Source organism: Natrix helvetica (genome assembly GCF_964273705.1).
Source record: "Natrix helvetica genome assembly, chromosome: Z".
In the NCBI taxonomy this organism is placed as follows: domain Eukaryota; kingdom Metazoa; phylum Chordata; class Lepidosauria; order Squamata; family Natricidae; genus Natrix; species Natrix helvetica.
Window position 1 is genome coordinate 20020190 of NC_138554.1, and position 18973 is coordinate 20039162.

At 42.5% G+C, this 18973-nt stretch overlaps 1 protein-coding gene across 1 annotated transcript; it reads right to left on the minus strand.

Annotated features, from left to right (window-relative positions):
• Positions 1–1117: 1117 nt before the first annotated feature.
• LOC309401348 (carbonic anhydrase 9-like) lies at positions 1118–18619 on the minus strand (the record flags this gene model as incomplete). Its single annotated transcript, XM_081970418.1, has 4 exons — positions 1118–1284; positions 8197–8360; positions 8444–8516; positions 18458–18619. The coding sequence occupies 4 exons, from the start codon at positions 18617–18619 to the stop codon at positions 1168–1170; spliced, it is 516 nt and encodes a 171-aa protein (XP_081826544.1). The 3' UTR covers positions 1118–1167.
• Positions 18620–18973: the final 354 nt, after the last annotated feature.

The window sequence follows — 18973 nt, forward strand, 5'->3', positions numbered from 1 at the left end:
AAAAATACAAACCAGATATTCCCAACGAATCAAACACGGCTCTAAGACGTAGACTTTCTTCACTGCTAATTTTGAACGGTTGTTTCCTGCATATGTCCCCTCCCAATGCCTCACCTATAAGCTCTCTTGGGAGAGAGGGTCCATCAGCAGCTCAACTGGATCCTGCTGGACCACAACACTATCCCTCACCGCAGGGCCCTTCCCCCGGGTCTGACGTTCGGGGTGTGGTCTCAAGGGCCATTGGGCATGGTAGGCCCGCACCAAAGCAGGAATGTGCACGTCCTTTGCATCGGCCCAAGTCCCCCCATCCGGCCCATCGTCCTTCCAGTCCACCAAATACTGGAAACATCCCTTTAGCCTTCTCGAGTCCCTGATCCGAGCCACCTCATGCGTAGTCTGCTTTTCTGCCTCATGCGGTGACGGCTGGGGTGAAGACGGTTGGCGGAGAGGACAAGCCGACTGCTGAGGGATCAGGAGCAAGCGATGGAACACCGGGTGCACTTGCATCGAGTGTGGCAAGGTCAGGCGATAGGCCACCTGGTTAATGACAGCCACCACCGGGAACCGTGCACAGGGTCCTCCACATTGTCCAGGGCAGACTCAAATGAGCCCTCGCTATCAGAGTCCATCAGCAGCTCAACCGGATCCTGCTGGGCCACAACAGGTTGCTATATGAGACAGTTGCTAAATGAGGACCATCTGTACTGTACATATCCCCTAATTTCTAGATTAGAAGGATCTGGAGATTCTCTCAGGATAATTTTCTATATTTGAGTTAATCGCCTTTTAAAAATTTTTTAGAAACCACCGTATTTTAGATGCCTTTGAAATCAGGGTAGGCAAAGCACTACTACATCCTAAATCTCTTTTCAAAATCTTTTATTTTCAGCTTCTATTAAAACTCATGAAAAGAAGGGTTTTTGCGGCTGAGAGGATGCGATATCTACCGAATATATAAAGTAATAAATACCATCTTAATTGAAAAACCACAACAAATATTTTATGGATATTACTGAGTTTATTTAATGTTGTGCAAAATTAGACTCACAGCATTCAGGACCTGAAGACCAAATCCTGTTCAAGAGAATTTGAAATCCTCTTCAAAACAAAGGGGCCATACAATGGGCCAAGCAGGTGAACAGTGATTTATAGTAATAGACACTTAAACTATTTATAGTAATAGACACTTCGATCATGTAAGGGCTGCGTAGGACGGAAATTGTTCTGCATTCGTTTGTTCTCCTGCACGGTAGTATAGTATAGTGAGGTTGTCATTATGTTAGCCTGGAAGAAGGGAGAGAGAAAAATCAATAGTGGAGAGGAGAGGAGACAGCAAAAAGTTACTTCATTCATCCAGAACTCAGAGGCTTAATAATAATAATAATAATATTTATTTCTTAGCCGCACCCTCTCCCGGAGGACTCGGGGCGGCGTACAATAAAAACATAAAAATACAAGTATGGACAAACATACATATAATATAGACGTATACAAAGATGTATACAAAGACGTATACAAAGAGGAGGTGGACAAATGGATGGAAACAATTAAAATCACAATATTAAAATCCCCTAAATAAATTAGATAAAATTACAAAAATAAAAAACCCGTCAGGAGCGATATGTTCAGACTATAGTTGAGCCAGGCCAGCTACTTGAAATAGGTGGGTCTTGAGCTTTACACGGAAGGAGCGGAGGTCAGAGGGTAGTCCTAATATCTGGAGGGAGGTCATTCCACAGGGCTGGGCCAGCCACAGAGAAGGCTCTACTCCTAGGCGCCGCCCCTCGGCACTGTCTGGTGGACGGCACCTGGAGGAGTCCCTCTCTGTGCGAGCGAATTGGTCGCAAGGATGTATGGGGCAGGATACGATCCCGTAAGTAACTAGGTCCTGAGCCATGGAGCGCTTTAAAGATCGTTATCAAAACCTTGAAACGCACCCGATAGACCACAGGAAGCCAGTGCAGCTCGCGCAGGAGAGGTGTCACATGGGAGTACCTGGAACTCCCCATAATTACCTGCGCGGCCGCATTCTGGACCAACTGTAGCCTCCGGGTGCATTTCAAGGGAAGCCCCATGTAGAGAGCGTTACAGTAGTCCAGGCGAGACGTCACCAGCGCATGAGTGACTGTGCGTAAGGCGTCCCGGTCCAGTAGGGGGCGCAATTGGCGCACCAGGTGAACCTGGTGGAACGCCCCCCTTGCCACGGCTGTCACATGGTCATCCATGGACAGCCGGGCATCCAGGAGGACGCCCAAATTGCGCGCCTGCTCCACGGGGGCAAGTTGAACGCCCCCGATGGCCAAAGATGGCATTAATTGGCTGAACCGGGGAGCCGGTACCCACAGCCACTCCGTCTTGGAGGGGTTGAGCTTGAGTTGGTTGCCATCCATCCAGACCCGTACGGCTTCCACACACCGGGACATCACTTCGACGGCCTCGTTGGGGTGGTTCGGGGTGGAAATGTACAGCTGAGTATCATCAGCGTACAGATGATATCCCACCCCCAAACCACGGATGATCTCACCCAACGGCTTCATATATGTGTTGAACAGGAGTGGCGAGAGGACCGACCCCTGTGGCACCCCACACGTAAGGGGGCTTAGGGTCGACCAAGGCTTAATATCTTAAGTAAAGATACCTGATTTTCAGTCCAGAGCGTGTTCTATTTCCTCAAATTACAACCAGTCAATTTCCTGCCATTTCAGGCAAGAAATGTGGAAAAAGGTTAGTCCTCAACTTACAACCAAAACTAAGACCAGAATTTATGTTGCTAAGCAAGGCGGCTGGTAAGTGAACTTTGCCTGATTTTTATGAACATTATTTCTACATAGTTGTTCAGCGAATCTGGCTTGCCCATTGAGTTTGCTTGTCTGGAGGTTGTAAAAGGGGATGCCGTGACCCCGGGACACTGCAATGGTCATAAATGCGAGTCAGTTGCCAAGGGTCTGAATTTTATTGATGTGACCCTGGGGATGCTGCAATGGTCGTAAGTGTGAAAAAGTGTCATGCCAGTAAGTCACTTTTTGCAGTGATGTTTTAACTTTGAATAAATCACTAAATGAACTGTTGCAAGTTGAGGAACTACCTGTCTATTCTAAAAATAACATCTTGGGGCTTAAATGCACAATGTGATTTCATCTCAGCAGGCTTAGATGTACAGGTAGTCCTTGACTTACAATCAACTGTGATTTCATCTCAGCAGGCTTAGACATACAGGTAGTCCTTGACTCACAACAGTTCATTTAGTGGCCATTGAGTGACCATTCAAAATTGATTTATGACTGAGAGGTGGGGCCAAAGTCACGATGATACAGCATGCGATCTCAATGCTCTGAGATCGCAGTTGACACTTTTGCCACTGGGAGGTCCAAATGGACCTAAACTGTCCTGCAGAGACGGTGAACAGGAAGAATATGTCTTGCTGATCTCAGGGACATCGCAAAGTCCCTGATCGATCCAAGAGAAAGTCTTCAAGCTGGTGACAAAAAATCCAGCCATTTGGCTGACGAAATCGGGGCGGCTCCAAAACGGGAGGAGATGGAAAGAGAAAGTGTTTCCAGCTGGTGAGGAATTTTTATTGTTTTAAGTGTGACTGCCTATAAAAAACTTAAAATAAATTTAAATTGGAGAACAGAAGAAATAAGCGGCAGAATTAAATTTGGAATGGTTTTTGACAGGGGGTTATCTTTCTTTTTTCAATGCTATCTTCACGGATGGAATTTGTGTAAGACCTTTAAAATGAATGGATTAAGCTTTCTTCTTCTATTTTCTTTTTTTCTCATTACTCTCTGTAACCTATGGTCTAAAATTCACATCTGTCATTACTGTGGATGCTTTTCTAACTTATTTAAGAATTGGACTTTCTCTTCAACTTGAAATACAAAAAAGATATTTTCTTTTTAAAAAGGAAAAAAATTGTGGCATTGTGGCTAACTGCGGAAGTTAGGCTTTGTGTATTTTTTCACAGATTATCTCGGCTGGTACCTCAAGGTCTTATTGCTTGTTTACAGAGAGCGATAAGAAAAAACAGATATTCCTTTGAAGTATTTCTAACCAGAGAGAGGTGATTAAAAGCTACTAAATTAGAATAACAGTGTTTACATAGTTGAAAACAATGGCGCTATCACGGCAGGAGAAAGAGGCTTAAGTCTGCAAAGGATATTTTCAGAAATACAGAAACTATCAAATACATGCGAGAGGATTGAGCAGAAGTTGGATGATTTAGACCATTTAACAGCAAAATATGACCGGGAAGTTGAAGACGTTCATCAAATGGAGAAAGTGGCAGTTAAAATTCAAAAAAATGAAGAGGAATATGAATATAAAGAAACTAAAACTGCTGATATTTATGGTGATGGATTAGTCTCTGAAAATGGAAAGAGTGGAATATTGAAAAAGGAATTAAATGGAGGGGAAACTTACTCCAGTTGGCAAGATACAGAAGAAGAAGAAATAAAAGAATTTATGGACCCAAAGAGAGAATTTTTTTCAGCAATAGTTTTGATAACACCACTGACAATTATAGATAAGATGATTGAGGAAACAGAAGAAGGGCATCGAAATTACATGAGAGACCTTATAAGCAAAGAGCTACTAACAGGAGTCCATACAAAGTTGATTAAAGAGAAGATAAGAGGACTGATACCACAAACAGCAGAAGATATGAAATTGCCTCGTTACTGGAAAGATACAGGTTGATAGATGGAAGAATATAACTTAAAACTAGCTAAACTTAGTGAAATTTAGTGATAATAGATATAGTTAAACAGATAATTGATAATGATAATAATGTATACTATGTGTAGTGTCATGATAAGAAATAATAGGATATGAATATTGAATGGTACCTATGAAAGGAAGATTAGAAATCGTCTTGGATTATATATAAAGATTAATAAAAAAAGAACTAAGTTAGATATAGCAAGTTTTGAATATTAGAGGGAAAATGTAATATGATATAGTCAAATAAAGGAGGGATAATGATAACAAGGTATATATAGGCATGGGTACAACATAAGGAAATTGAATGTAAATTGCAAATAATGATTTGGAAAGAAGGATTAGAAAATTTTGTTATTGAATATTATGGATGTTTAGCTAGAATAAGATATAAAGAGTTAGTGTTATTGGAGGATTTTAGAAATAGTAAATGAAATGCCAGTATGTGGTTATATATTAAATTTTAGTATATTTTATGATGAAGGACATTTAAACAATTATAGTCAAATGAAAATGGAGGTATGATAATGGTAACATGTATAAATATCTGATTTAAAACACTTGAGTTAATATGAATTATGCTTGATGACTGTGGAAGAGATGCACGAAATTTTTTTGTAACCAACTGATACACTTTCTACAGTATGCAAAAAAGGAAGATTTTATGTGTTGTGTTTGTTTTGAAAATTTGAAAATATATATGCTGGTTTTGTTGTATTCGGGTCTGTTCCCGTGTAAGATTGAGATTTGCCATATCTATCTATCTATCATCTATCTATCAATATCAATATCAATATCAATATCAATATCAATATCAATATCAATATCAATATCAATATCAATATAAATATAAATATAAATATAAATATAAATATAAATATAAATATAAATATAAATATAAATATAAATATAAATATAAATATAAATATAAATATAAATAATATAAATAGATTTATGACTGTTTTTTTGTGTTTGTTTTGAAAATTTTAAAATATATGTGCTGGTTTTGTTGTGTTCGGGTCTTTTCCCGTGTAAGATTGAGATTTGCAAATTTTTATATATAAATAAAAATTGATTTATGACTGTTTTTCACCCTTATGACCATTGGGTCGCAGCTCCCCCATGGCCGCATGATCAGAATTCGGATGCTTGGCAACTGGTTCAGATTTATGACCGTTGCAGTGTCCCGGGGTCATGTGGTCCCCTTTTGTGACCTTCTGACAAACAAAGTCAATGGAGAAGCCAGATTCACATAACAACCATGTTACTAATTTGACAGCTGCAACAATTCGCTTGACAACTGTGTCTAGAAAGGTCGTAAAATGGGGTAAAACTCATTTAACAAATGTCTTAATGACATCCATTTTGTGCTCAATTGTAGTCATAAATCTCGGATTCCCTGTATATAAAACCTACAGATGGCCCTCAACTTATGTTCACAAACGGGGCTGGAATTCTGGCCGTAAGTCATCGCAGATATAATTCAAAGCACCTATATGACTGGACCTATTTTTTTGAGGGTGTGTCCTTTTTAACAATGCTGATTGAGCAATTGAACATGAGTGTTGTGGCCCGCCAGTGGCAGCAGATTCGGACAGTGAGAAGGTTGGGGAGGGACATGGCCCAGTCCTGGAGTCTGGGGAAGACTCTGGTGAGGGCTCTGTGTTGGAGGCAGAGAGGGGACCAGAGCCATATGCCAGTTATCAGCTGCCTTCAGAGTCAGACATCAGTGAGGCAGAGGAACAGCTGGAGCCTGTTCCCAGTGTGCGCATGTGCAGAGTTGCCAGACGAAGGGAACAGCTAAAGATCAGTGGTCGACTTGAGAGTAAGGCCACAGGTGGACAACAAATGGCCTTTCCAGAGGAAATAAAAGAGGAGCGAAAGGGGAGTGGAGCTTGCAGGAGACAATTAGTTTGCTCAATTGGTTCGTAACTCTCTGAGACACCTTGGCAAGTTCTGCAGATATCGGCCTGGCAGCTCTGCAAGCCAGATAAGGTCTGTGACTGTAAATCCTCCCTTGAAAGACTGGAGGCTGGATGTGAATGAGCAGAACTCACAGTAAATTAATAAAAGGACCTTTTGTCGGGAAAAGGAGTTTACTTCATGCTCTTGGGAAGCCTCGGTCAGAACAGTGGTCTGCAAATCCATTCTCCTGAGTGGGCAGTTTTTGCCATAAACTTACAAAAACATCACAAATCGTGGGTCATGTGACCGTGGGATCCTGCCACCAGTCCTAAATGTGAGCAGTTGACAAGCTCTTGAAGTGTAGTCACGTGACCTTGAGGGGGTGGGAGCAGGGTTGTTTTTGCAACATTTTACGATGCTTGGAAGTGCTTTACAAGCCATAAAGCACTTCTCAGAGGCCGTCATAACTTTGAGTAGTCATAAAATAACTTGCCATAAGTTGAAGGCTACCTCTACCTCTTTCAGTACTTCCCTGCCCCATCCCACTTCCATCACTATCTGCTAATTGCATCTTATTTGCCTCCTGATACATGCAAAACTAGATCTACAGTGTTTGCTTATCCAAGCAGTCCTTGACTTACAACAGTTCGTTTAATTAATTTATTTATTATTAATCCAATTTATATGCTGCACCCTCTCCACCAAGGGACTCGGGGCGGCGTACAATTCATTACACAACAAATAAATAACAAGGAGGAGATATACAAAAAGCATTGTACAATACATAATAAATAAATAATCAATTAGTTAAGAACAGCATAATGCAATTAAAAACAATTAAAATACCCAAAGTCAAACTTAATTTAAAATTTTATCCAGAGGGATTAGAAAATAGCTATAATTCAGGCCAGGCCGGCTAGTTGGAACAGGTGGGTCTTGAGTTTCGTGCGGAAGGAGCGGAGATCGGTTGCTGTCCTAATGTCAGGGGGGAGGTCATTCCAGAGGGCTGGGCCCATCACAGAGAAGGCCCTACCCCTCAGCGCCGTTAATGACCATTCAAAGTTGCAACGGCACTGAAAAAAGTGACCTACGACCGTTTTTCACAGTTACATCCCTTGCAGCACCCCCATCATCACGCAATCAAAATTCAGATGCTTGGCAACTGACTCGTATTTATGACAGTTGCCGTTTCCGTGGGGTCATGTGGGTCACCTTTTGCGACCTTCTGACAAGCAAAGTCAATGGGGAAGCCAGATTCACTTAACAACCCTGTTAACAACTTAACAAATGCTGTGATTCACTTAACAAAGCTGGCAAGAAACGTCGTAACATGGGGCAAAGCTCACTTAGCAAATGCCTCACTTATCAACCTAAATTTGGGGCTCAGTTCTGGTCGTAAAGTCGAGGACTACCTGTAGCAACTATGTCCTAATCCATAGTGGTTTCGCGACTTACGTACTCGGGAATCTGAGCATTGGAGGATCCACTGACTCTAATAGGGGCCAATCTATTTTCAGAGAACCTTGGAATCCATTCCTGAAAACTGAGACGAATCAGATCTTATCCACTCACCACTTGCTTTGAAATCCGAAGAGGGGTTTTAAAGACAACCCAAATCACAGTTTCTTCACAGGGTGGAGTAGTGTTAGAGCCTTCGTAGTAGTAATAGCGGTTTACATCTGTTTTGCTCAATAAACCACCTACGGAGAATTCCCCGTTCAGATTATAAGAGTCACCTGAAAAACCAGAAAAAGAGACAAGTATAACATCACCTCTTTTCATTTTAGGGAAGTGGGGTTTTTTTTAATCTAAGACTCACCTTTCTCTGGAATCTTCGAGAAAAGATTGGCTAGAATGTCCCATTGACTGATTTGTTTATTCCCTTCGGTTTTCTGTGGGAAATTGAAAGAAGAGTGCATTGTACACCATAATAAACTGTATGTACACCATAATTTAGTGATGGCTAACCTTTTGATCATCATGTGTTAAAAGCACGCACTTGCACCCCTAATACAATGTGTGCATGAAACGCACCTGCGCTCCTGCCCATGATGCATGTATGTGTGACCTCCTATGTCAGTGGTTCCCAAAGTGGGTGGTACCGCCATCTGGGGGGCGGTGGGATGGCTAGGGGTCACTAAGAAGCAAGGGGGGCGGCAGAAGAGTGCTGGAGGTGGCCCCCTCTAGCGAGCCATTTAGAACCAGTTTGTTCACTCACCCCCGCCCATCCGGAAGCTGCTCGATCGCTCGCTCTCCCTGCCTGTCTGCACTATGCTAGCCCTCACTGATTGGCTGGCTCACCAATCATCCTGCCCGCCTCTAAGAGCCCTATTTAAACCCAGTTACCTTTTTTTTCTGCTTGGCTTTCTATAGATAGGGCTCTTAGAGGTGGGCGGGGCTATTGGTGAGCCAGCCAATCAGTGAATGGTGGGCAGGGCTAGCATAGTGCGGATGGGCGGGGGGAGCGAGCAATCAAAGGGAGACCCCTTCGCCTCCCTCTGATCCCACTTTGTCTTGAGGAGGTCACCGCTGCTGCCGAGCGCGGACAGATGGAGGTAGCCAGAGCGGTGGGACAGCCCCAGCAGGCAGGCGGGCGAGCGAGCTGCCTGATCCTCAATCGCTCGCCTGCTCGGGCCGCTCTGGCTACTTCCGTCCGTCTGCGTCCGGAAGCTGCAGCAACCTCAGCAAGACAAAATGGGAGCGAAGGGAGGCAAAGGGGCCTCGGTGCCCTGCCTGATCCTCCTTCGCTCACTTGTATTTTGCCTGCATGAGGCACCTCAGCAGAAGCCCTTTGCTGGCAGCCAGACCTCCCCTCTCCAGGGCGACGAGCGGTAGTTTGTGCAGTGCAGCCAGTGCCTAGGAGGTAAGCTCCCGCCGCCGTCCCCACCCCTGTGCCCGTATTTGCATGCGGCCATGCAGCCTTGTGCTATAAGCAAGCCAGGGATCCTTGCAAGGCTGCTGAATCCTAAGGGAGATGCGAATGCAACCAAAATTTGAAAAACAGGTGAAAATCTTTCTGGAGACCAGAAGCAAACAAACACACACGCACGCGCACACACACAGCAAAAGTATCTGGTTTTGCATATAATCCTCCCTAGTGCTTGGGGAAAAAATAGAGGAACATTTGGATATATATATTGAATTAATTTGGAAGAAAATTGCTAAAATCACTTTTAGCTGTGTTCTGCATTAAGGATTCATGCAGTAGCATTTCTTGTTTAATTAGCAGAGTAATATTTACAACAACCAGCTAAGATAGTTTTATCTGTCTTATAATGTGCACTTAGGCATAAGTGCAATGTTTGCCTGTGATTATATAATAAATTCACAGCTTATACATTTGAATTAGATGTTTTTCAATTCATGTTTAACGTATACTTGATATACTTGTATTCAATACATAAGGTGTTAATTACGTCAATGGAAAAGATAGGAAACTGCATTAGTGATATATATGTCAATGCGTTGATTTGTACTAAAAATGTTTAGCTTAAAGAATTTATAAGGAATCACAAATATGAGTGTGGAAAATGTGATGTAGTTGTGGACGATCCTTTGCATGAGTTGTATTGGGAAAAATTATTATTATTATTATTATTATTATTATTATTATTATTATTATTATTATTATTATTATTATTATTATTAATAATAATAATAATAATAATAATAATAATAATAATAATAATAATAATAATAATAATGGCTAGGGAGGAAAGGCAACATTTACCATCATTAAAAACTGTCCCTAAGAAAATTTTGGGTCCTATCATGAAAATGGTTAATGCAGTGCTTTCAACAATTGAACCGGGATCCATCTTGGAAACGAACCAGTTAATGTACAGTGCAGCTGTAATAGTCACTAATGAACTAGGCATTAAAATCAAAGTACCTAATCACACAATAGAAAAAGCATCAAAGCCAAAGTGGAAAATCCGATTAGAACAAAAAGTCAAAAAATTAAGGGCAGATGCTAGCAACTTGAAGAACATGCGTGAGCAACGGCTTAAAAACAACAAAATTATAGATCAGCTAATCAGAAGGTATAGATTGGATACAAGAAACATCAATGAAGCTGTAGAGATTGTAAAACAGCAGATAACAGCAACAGCTAGGAAAATTGAAAGATATGAGGCACGAATCATCCAGTATAAACAAAATCAGCAATTTCGATCAGACCAACGGCGTTTTTATCAAAGTCTTAATGTGAATGGTGACACCAAAAGTGAAAAACCAGAAAAGCAGGCCACAGTTGAATTCTGGAAAGAATTGTGGGAAAATGCAAAGGACTGCAATAAGGAAGCAAATTGGATACATGACTTTGAGGAAAGCATTGGTAATAAACAAATGCAAGTATTAGAAATAACAACTGAGATGGTCAAAAATCGAGTAAAAAAAGTAAAGAATTGGACATTACCTAGAAATGACCAATTACATGGTTTCTGGCTCAAATATTTGACCAGTTTACATGCAATGTTGGCCAGGCAACTGAATGAAATTTTACAAAATGGTCAAATTGATGAATGGTTGGCAACTGGAAAAACATACTTGATTCAGAAAGATGCAACTAAAGGAACAATACCTGAAAACTACAGACCAATAACATGCTTGCCAACAACCTTTAAATTACTCACAGGCATTATTGCAGATAACATTATGGATTATTTGGAAACAAACAACATCTTGCCAGTAGAGCAAAAAGGCAACAAAAGAAGGAGTAGGGGCACAAAAGATCAGCTCCTAATTGATAAAATGATATTAGAAAATTGTAAGAAAAGAAAAACGAACTTGAATATGGTCTGGATTGATTATAAAAAAGCATTCAACTCATTGCCACATAGTTGGATCATAAAATGCTTAGAAACAACTGGCATTAGTAAAAATATTACATCCTTCACTGAAAAGGCGATGAAACAATGGAGAACTGAGTTGGCAGTAGGGAATGAGAACTACGGAATGGTTAATATCAAGCGAGGAATTTTCCAGGGTGATTCACTTTCACCTCTTCTCTTCATCATCACGATGATCCCACTATCAGTAATCTTTAAAAAAATGAAATTAGGCTACCAAACAGCCAAAAAAGCTGAAAAAATTTCACATTTATTATATATGGATCATTTGAAACTCTATGGAAAGTCAGAAATAGAAATCCAATTATTGACAAACACAGTCCGAGTATTCAGCACCGACATTTCAATGCAGTTTGGCATGGAAAAATGCGCCACTGTATCCATAAAAAGGGGCAAAATCACTACATGTGAGGGAATTGAAATGCCAATGGCCAACAAATTAAATGCAACGAAAATGAAGCCTACAAATACTTAGGCATTTTGCAATTGGATAACATCAAACATGGAGAAGTAAAAACTATTGTCAGGAGAGAGTACACCAACAGAGTTAGGAAAATTTTGAAATCTAAATTAAATGGTGGAAATACAATCAAGGTCATAAATACCTGGGCAATACCAGTTATAAGATACACAGCTGGTATAGTTAACTGGACACAAGCTGATTTGGACATTTTGGACCGAAAACCCAGAAACTAATGACAATGCACTACAGTTTACATCCACGCGGTGACACTGATAGACTATGCCTGCCCCGAAAATCAGGTGGCAGAGCATTTTTACAAGTGAAGCAAATAGTTGAAGAAGAAAAACATGCACTGGCAGATTATTTAAAAGAAAGTCAAGAACATCTATTAATCGAAGTAAAGAACAAAAATCTATTGAAGGCCCAACAGACGAAACAAGAATACAGAAAAGATGTGATAAAATCAAGAATGGAGAGTTGGCAGAACAAAGCATTACATGGTCAATTTCTGGAAAAAATAAAAGATAAAGTGGACAGTAAAAAAAACTTGATTATGGTTAACAACAGGTAATTAAAGAAAGAAACAGAGTCACTAATCCTGGCTGCGCAAGAACAAGCTATCCGCACAACTGCCATTAAGGCCAAAATCGAAAAATCCTCTGATGATGCCAAATGCAGACTCTGCAAAGAAGTTGATAAAACTGTTGACCACATACTCAGCTGCTGTAAAAAAATCGCGCAGACTGATTATAAAATGCGGCACAATTCAGTGGCACAAATGATCCACTGGAATTTGTGCAAAAATTATAATATTAAAACAGCAACAAACTGGTGAGAACATAAGCCTGAAAAAGTCGTCGAGGGTCAGATGGTCAAGATCTTGTGGGATTTTTGCATACAAACGGATAAAATACTGGCGCATAATACACCAGACATCACACTGGTTGAGAAAAATAAGGTTACAATCATAGACATTGCAATACCAGGTGATAGCAGGGTCGCCGAGAAGGAATATGAAAAAACCGCGAAATACCAGGACTTAAAAATCGAAATCCAACGATTATGGCACAAACCAGCAGTGATAATTCCAGTGGTAATCGGCACACTGGGTGCTATTCCAAAAGCACTGGAATTACATTTAAAACAGTTAAAAATTGACAAAATCACCATCAGTCAAATGCAAAAGGCCGCACTGCTTGGATCCGCACACATATTATGAAAATACGTTACGATGTCCTAGGCTCCTGGGTGGGGCCCGACTAGTAATTAATGCCAAATCCGGCGAAACAACTGGCCGCTGTGATACAATTCTGTTGATGCAATAATAATAATAATAATAATGATGATGATGATGATGATGATGATGATGATGATAATAATAATAATAATAATAATAATAATAATAATAATAATAATAATAATGGAATGAGAACTATGGAATGGTTAATATCAAGCGAGGAATTTTCCAGGGTGATTCACTTTCACCTCTTCTCTTCATCATCGCGATGATCCCACTATCAGTAATCTTAAAAAAAATGAAATTAGGCTACCAAACAGCCAAAGAAGCTGAAAAAATTTCACATTTATTATATATGGATGATTTGAAACTCTATGGAAAGTCAGAAATAGAAATCCAATCACTGACAAACACAGTCCGAGTATTCAGCAATGATATTTCAATGCAGTTTGGCATGAAAAATGCGCCATTGTATCCATAAAAAGGGGCAAAATCACTACATGTGAGGGAATTGAAATGCCCAATGGCCAACTAATTAAATGCAACGAAAATGAAGCCTACAAATACTTAGGCATTTTGCAGTTGGATAACATCAAACATGGAGAAGTAAAAACTATTGTCAGGAGAGAGTACACCAAAAGAGTTAGGAAAATTTTGAAATCTAAATTAAATAGTGGAAATACAATCAAGGCCATAAATACCTGGGCAATACCAGTTATAAGATACACAGCTGGTATAGTTAACTGGACACAAGCTGATTTGGACATTTTGGACCGAAAAACAAGGAAACTAATGACAATGCACTACAGTTTACATCCACATGGTGACACTGATAGACTATACCTGCCCCGAAAATCAGGTGGCAGAGGATTATTACAAGTGAAGCAAATAGTTGAAGAAGAAAAACATGCACTGGCTGATTATTTAAAAGAAAGTCAAGAACATCTATTAATCGAAGTAAAGAACAAAAATCTACTGAAGGCCCAACAGACGAAACAAGAATACAGAAAAGATGTGATAAAATCAAGAATGGAGAGTTGGCAGAACAAAGCCTTACATGGTCAATTTCTGGAAAAAATAAAAGATAAAGTGGACAGTGAAAAAACTTGGTTATGGTTAACAACAGGTACATTAAAGAAAGAAACAGAGTCACTAATCCTGGCTGCGCAAGAACAAGCTATCCGAACAAATGCCATTAAGGCCAAAATCGAAAAATCCTCTGATGATGCCAAATGCAGACTCTGCAAAGAAGTTGATGAAACTGTTGACCACATACTCAGCTGCTGTAAAAAAATCACGCAGACTGATTATAAATTGCGGCACAATTCAGTAGCACAAATGATCCACTGGAATTTGTGCAAAAATTATAATATTAAAACAACAACAAACTGGTGGGAACATAAGCCTGAAAAAGTCACCGAAAATCAGATGGTCAAGATCCTGTGGGATTTTCGTATACAAACAGACAAAGTACTAGCGCATAACACACCAGACATCACACTGGTTGAGAAAAAGAAGGTTACATCATAGACATCGCAATACCAGGTGATAGCAGGGTTGAGGAGAAGGAACATGAAAAAGTCGCGAAATACCAGGACTTAAAAATTGAAATCCAACGATTATGGCACAAACCAGCAGTGGTAATTCCAGTGGTAATCGGCACACTGGGTGCTATTCCAAAAGCACTGGAATTACATTTAAAACAGTTAAAACTTGACAAAATCACCATCAGTCAAATGCAAAAAGCTGCACTGCTTGGATCTGCACGTATATTACGAAAATACGTTACGACGTCCTAGGCCCCTAGGTGGGGCCCGACTAGTAATCAATGCCAAATCCGGCGAATCAACTGGCCGCTGTGATACAATCGTATAATAATAATAATAATAATAATAATAATAATAATAATAATAATAATAATAATAATAATAATAATAATAATAATAATAATCAAGATCTTGTGGGATTTTCGCATACAAACAGATAAAATACTGGCGCATAACACACCAGACATCACACTGGTTGAGAAAAATAAGGTTACAATTATAGACATCGCAATACCAGGTGATAGCAGGGTCGCCGAGAAGGAATATGAAAAAATCGCAAAATACCAGGACTTAAAAATTGAAATTCAACGATTATGGCACAAACCAGCAGTGGTAATTCCAGTGGTAATCGGCACACTGGGTGCTATTCCAAAAGCACTGGAATTACATTTAAAACAGTTAAAAATTGACAAAATCACCATCAGTCAAATGCAAAAAGCTGCACTGCTTGGATCTGCACGTATATTACGAAAATACGTTACGACGTCCTAGGCCCCTGGGTGGGGCCCGACTAGTAATCAATGCCAAATCCGGCGAAACAACTGGCCGCTGTGATACAATTCTGTTGATGCAATAATAATAATAATAATTTAAAAAAGAAAATGATTCCCCAAAGAGGTAAAAGGCTACATTTTGCTAGAGTTATTCTTTGCTTCCAAACTGTTGAGGAAGAGGATTGGACTCCATTGTCTATATTTCCCTTTCCATCCCCATGATTCTTTAGTGAAAATTATAACCCAAGAACATATAGATCTGTTAAAATGTTCCCATTCTTACTTTCCATATTGGGAATCCCTAGGTACCATGCAATAATCTCATCAAATAATTCAAGCAAATGTTGGTGACATTAAGCTGAAGCCAAAGTTCAAGAAATCGACTCCAGATTACTGAACATGGTGATTTAAGACTCCTGCTAAGGGACTTAAAACCAGACATTGGGAAACTGGTATCACTTCATCAAGCCCATCCATTACATTAAGAATGTACTGAACAGTGAAGCAGTTACTAAATTTTACTGAGTTACTAAAGTTACTAGTTACTAAGTTCTTGATAAATGACTATCAGACTTTGAAAACCTGGTATCACTGGATCATGTTCAAAATTTTTGTTGAATTAACATTAATTAAAAAGGGTTTTAAATTAGATTTTGAATAAATGTGCAATTAATTGTTACAGTTTTGAATTTTACTGTTACTATCTTCCTTCCGTCGTGCAAACCGCCCAGTCACATGACTCCACCAGCCACTCCCACCAAGCCACACCCACAGAACCGGTCGTAAAAAAAATTGAATTCCACCACTGGGTGAGGGACACTGAGTATCAGTTTGTAGCACCAACGGGGCAGTGGACTGAAAAAGTGTGGGAATCACTGTCCTATGTGCATCCGACCCCTGTGCATGGCCACACTCCCACTGCACTCCCCCACCTGCTGCATGCGTGTGTGACCGCCGGCTCCCCCCCTCCATGCATGTGTGCACGACAGAGGTGGGTTCCTACCAGTTTGGACTGGTTCAGCCGAGTAGACAATAACTCAGCCGGACATTCCCCTGAACCGGTACTATCGGCAGTGCTGTAGGCGTCTCATTTTGTTTTTTGCTTCTGTGCATTCACGCATAGCACGCATCATGCGCCCGTGCACCCAAAGCTCATTTCTAAGTGAACCACCAGTAAAAGAAGCGGAACCCAGCCCTGATGCGTGACCCCCCCACATCTACCCTGCCCCCACGCATGCATGCACTTCTCCGTGATCCCCCACCTGCACGCATGCACATGAGACCCACCCCCTGCTGCCCCACATCGCATACATGTGCAACCATCTCGCATGTGCCCTGCCCCCCCATGCATGAGTGCACATCTCGTGCATGCGGCCCGCCCACCGTGCATGGGTAGCAGAGACCCGAAAACCAGCCGGCTGGCGGGAGGTGTGCTGACATGGGCGGTGGAGCTGAGCTGGGTCGACGGCCCATGTGCCACATGTGCCATGCGTGCCATAGGTTGGCCATCATGGCCATAGTTGGTGGGGTGCAGGAATTACAGGTAGTCTTCAACTTACGACCACAATTGTGTCCAAAATTTATATTTTTAATATTGTTCAAATTGTTAATATCAATCAAGTTGCTAAGTGATTTTTGCCCCATTTTGTGACTTTTCTTGCCTCAGTCGTTAAGTGAATCACTGCGGTTGATAAATTAGGGACCCGTTTGTGAAGTGAATTGGACTTTGCTGGTCAGAAGGTCGCAAAAGGGGATCAGGGACACAGCAATGGTCATAAATATGAACTCTGTCGCCAAGCATCCGTATTTTGATCACATGATCATGGGGATGCTGGGAAGGTCGTAACTGTGAAATACAGCCATGTGGCTTTTTTCAGTTCCGTTGTAACTTTGAACAGTCAGTAAACAAACCGTTGTGGCCTAGCTTGCCAAATAGTCTCTAAAGTAGAGGTGGTAGCTTACAGAGAATAGAGCATGAAAACACCAGGGACAAAAGTTGGCTACAGTTGCATTTATGTCTATCTATAGTCTCTGACTTACAACCATTCATTTACTGACCAATCAATCAATCGGAATAGAGCTGGAAGGGACCTTGGAGATCTTCTAGTCCAACCCCCTGCTCAAGCAAGACACACTATACCCATGATGGCGAACCTATGGCACGCGTGCCACAAGTGGCACGTGGAGCCATTTGTCAGGGCACGCAAGGCGCTGCCCTGTCAGCTGGCCAGCACGCATGCGCGCGCTGGCCAACTGAGTTCACCCTTTTAAAAGCTATTTTTGCCTTCCCCAGGCTCCAGAGGCTTTATAGGAGCCTGGGGAGGGCGAAAAGAGCCCCCCCGCCCTCCCCGGAGGCTTCAGGGACCACCCAGAGGCTTCCCTGGCCTTCAGAGCGCTTAAAACCACCCTCCAAGCAAACCGGAAGTGACTTCCGGGTTGCTCGGAGGGTGGTTTTAAGCGTTCCGAAGGCTTCAGGGACCATCCGGACGGCAGAGGGAGGGGGGACTCTATAGCCTTCCTGCCATGCATCCCGCACAGGAATCCGTACCCTCGGGGCTTTGTGCGGGCGTCGCAAGGATTAAGCTGAAAGGGAGGGGAAGGGGGAAGGGGAAAGCGAAGGGGGCTTTGTTGTCAAGGCGACAGCTCGGAGTGTTCCAGATCGTACCATTGCGCAGGCGGCGCGGGGGTGTGTGGTGCAGATCAACCAAGCCCAGCCCAGCCTCCTCCTCCTTCTCCTTCTCCTCCTTTCCCCCTCCGGCTCGAACTCCGGCTGGGGGACAAAGGAGGGGAAAGGCGGCAGGGAGCCAAGCTCCGAGAACGGAGCCGCCCGTGGGGTTGAGCACGATGCGGCACGGGGCCGCCCGAGGCCGGGATCGAGGCAGCTGTGCGGCGTGCCTGGCGTGGCGTGGCTAGATGAAGAGGAGGAGGAGGCAGCGGTGAGGGCGGCGTGGCCAAGGCCCAACGGACTTCCCTTTGGCCGAGCCCGTCCTGGCGGCGGCGGCGGCAGCAATGTGAAGGCCGGCCCCTGGCGAGCGCGCCGAGGCTGGTCGGAGCGGCGCAAGGACGCCGGGCCCGAGGCGCCGCACGGCAGAGGCGATCCAGTCCCGGGCAATGGAGACGCACATCTCGTGCCTGTTCAGGGACCATCCCGAGGCTTCCCTGAAGCCTTCGGAGTGCTTAAAACAACCCTCCGAGCAACCCGGAAATCACTTCCGGGTTGCTCAGAGGGTCATTTTAAACGTTCCGAAGGCTTCAGGGAAGCCTCCGGACGTTCCCTGAAGCCTCCAGGGGGGCCGGGGAGGCTCTTTTCGCCCTCCCCAGGCTCCTATAAAGCCTCTGGAGCCTGGGGAGGGCGAAAAAAGCATGTAAAAATGGGGGGGCGTGGCATTGTGCACACATGCGCAATGGGGGCGCGCGTTGCATTATGGGCGCGGCACGGCCGCACACGACCCCCCCGCGCTCCCCCCACTTGTGGCACG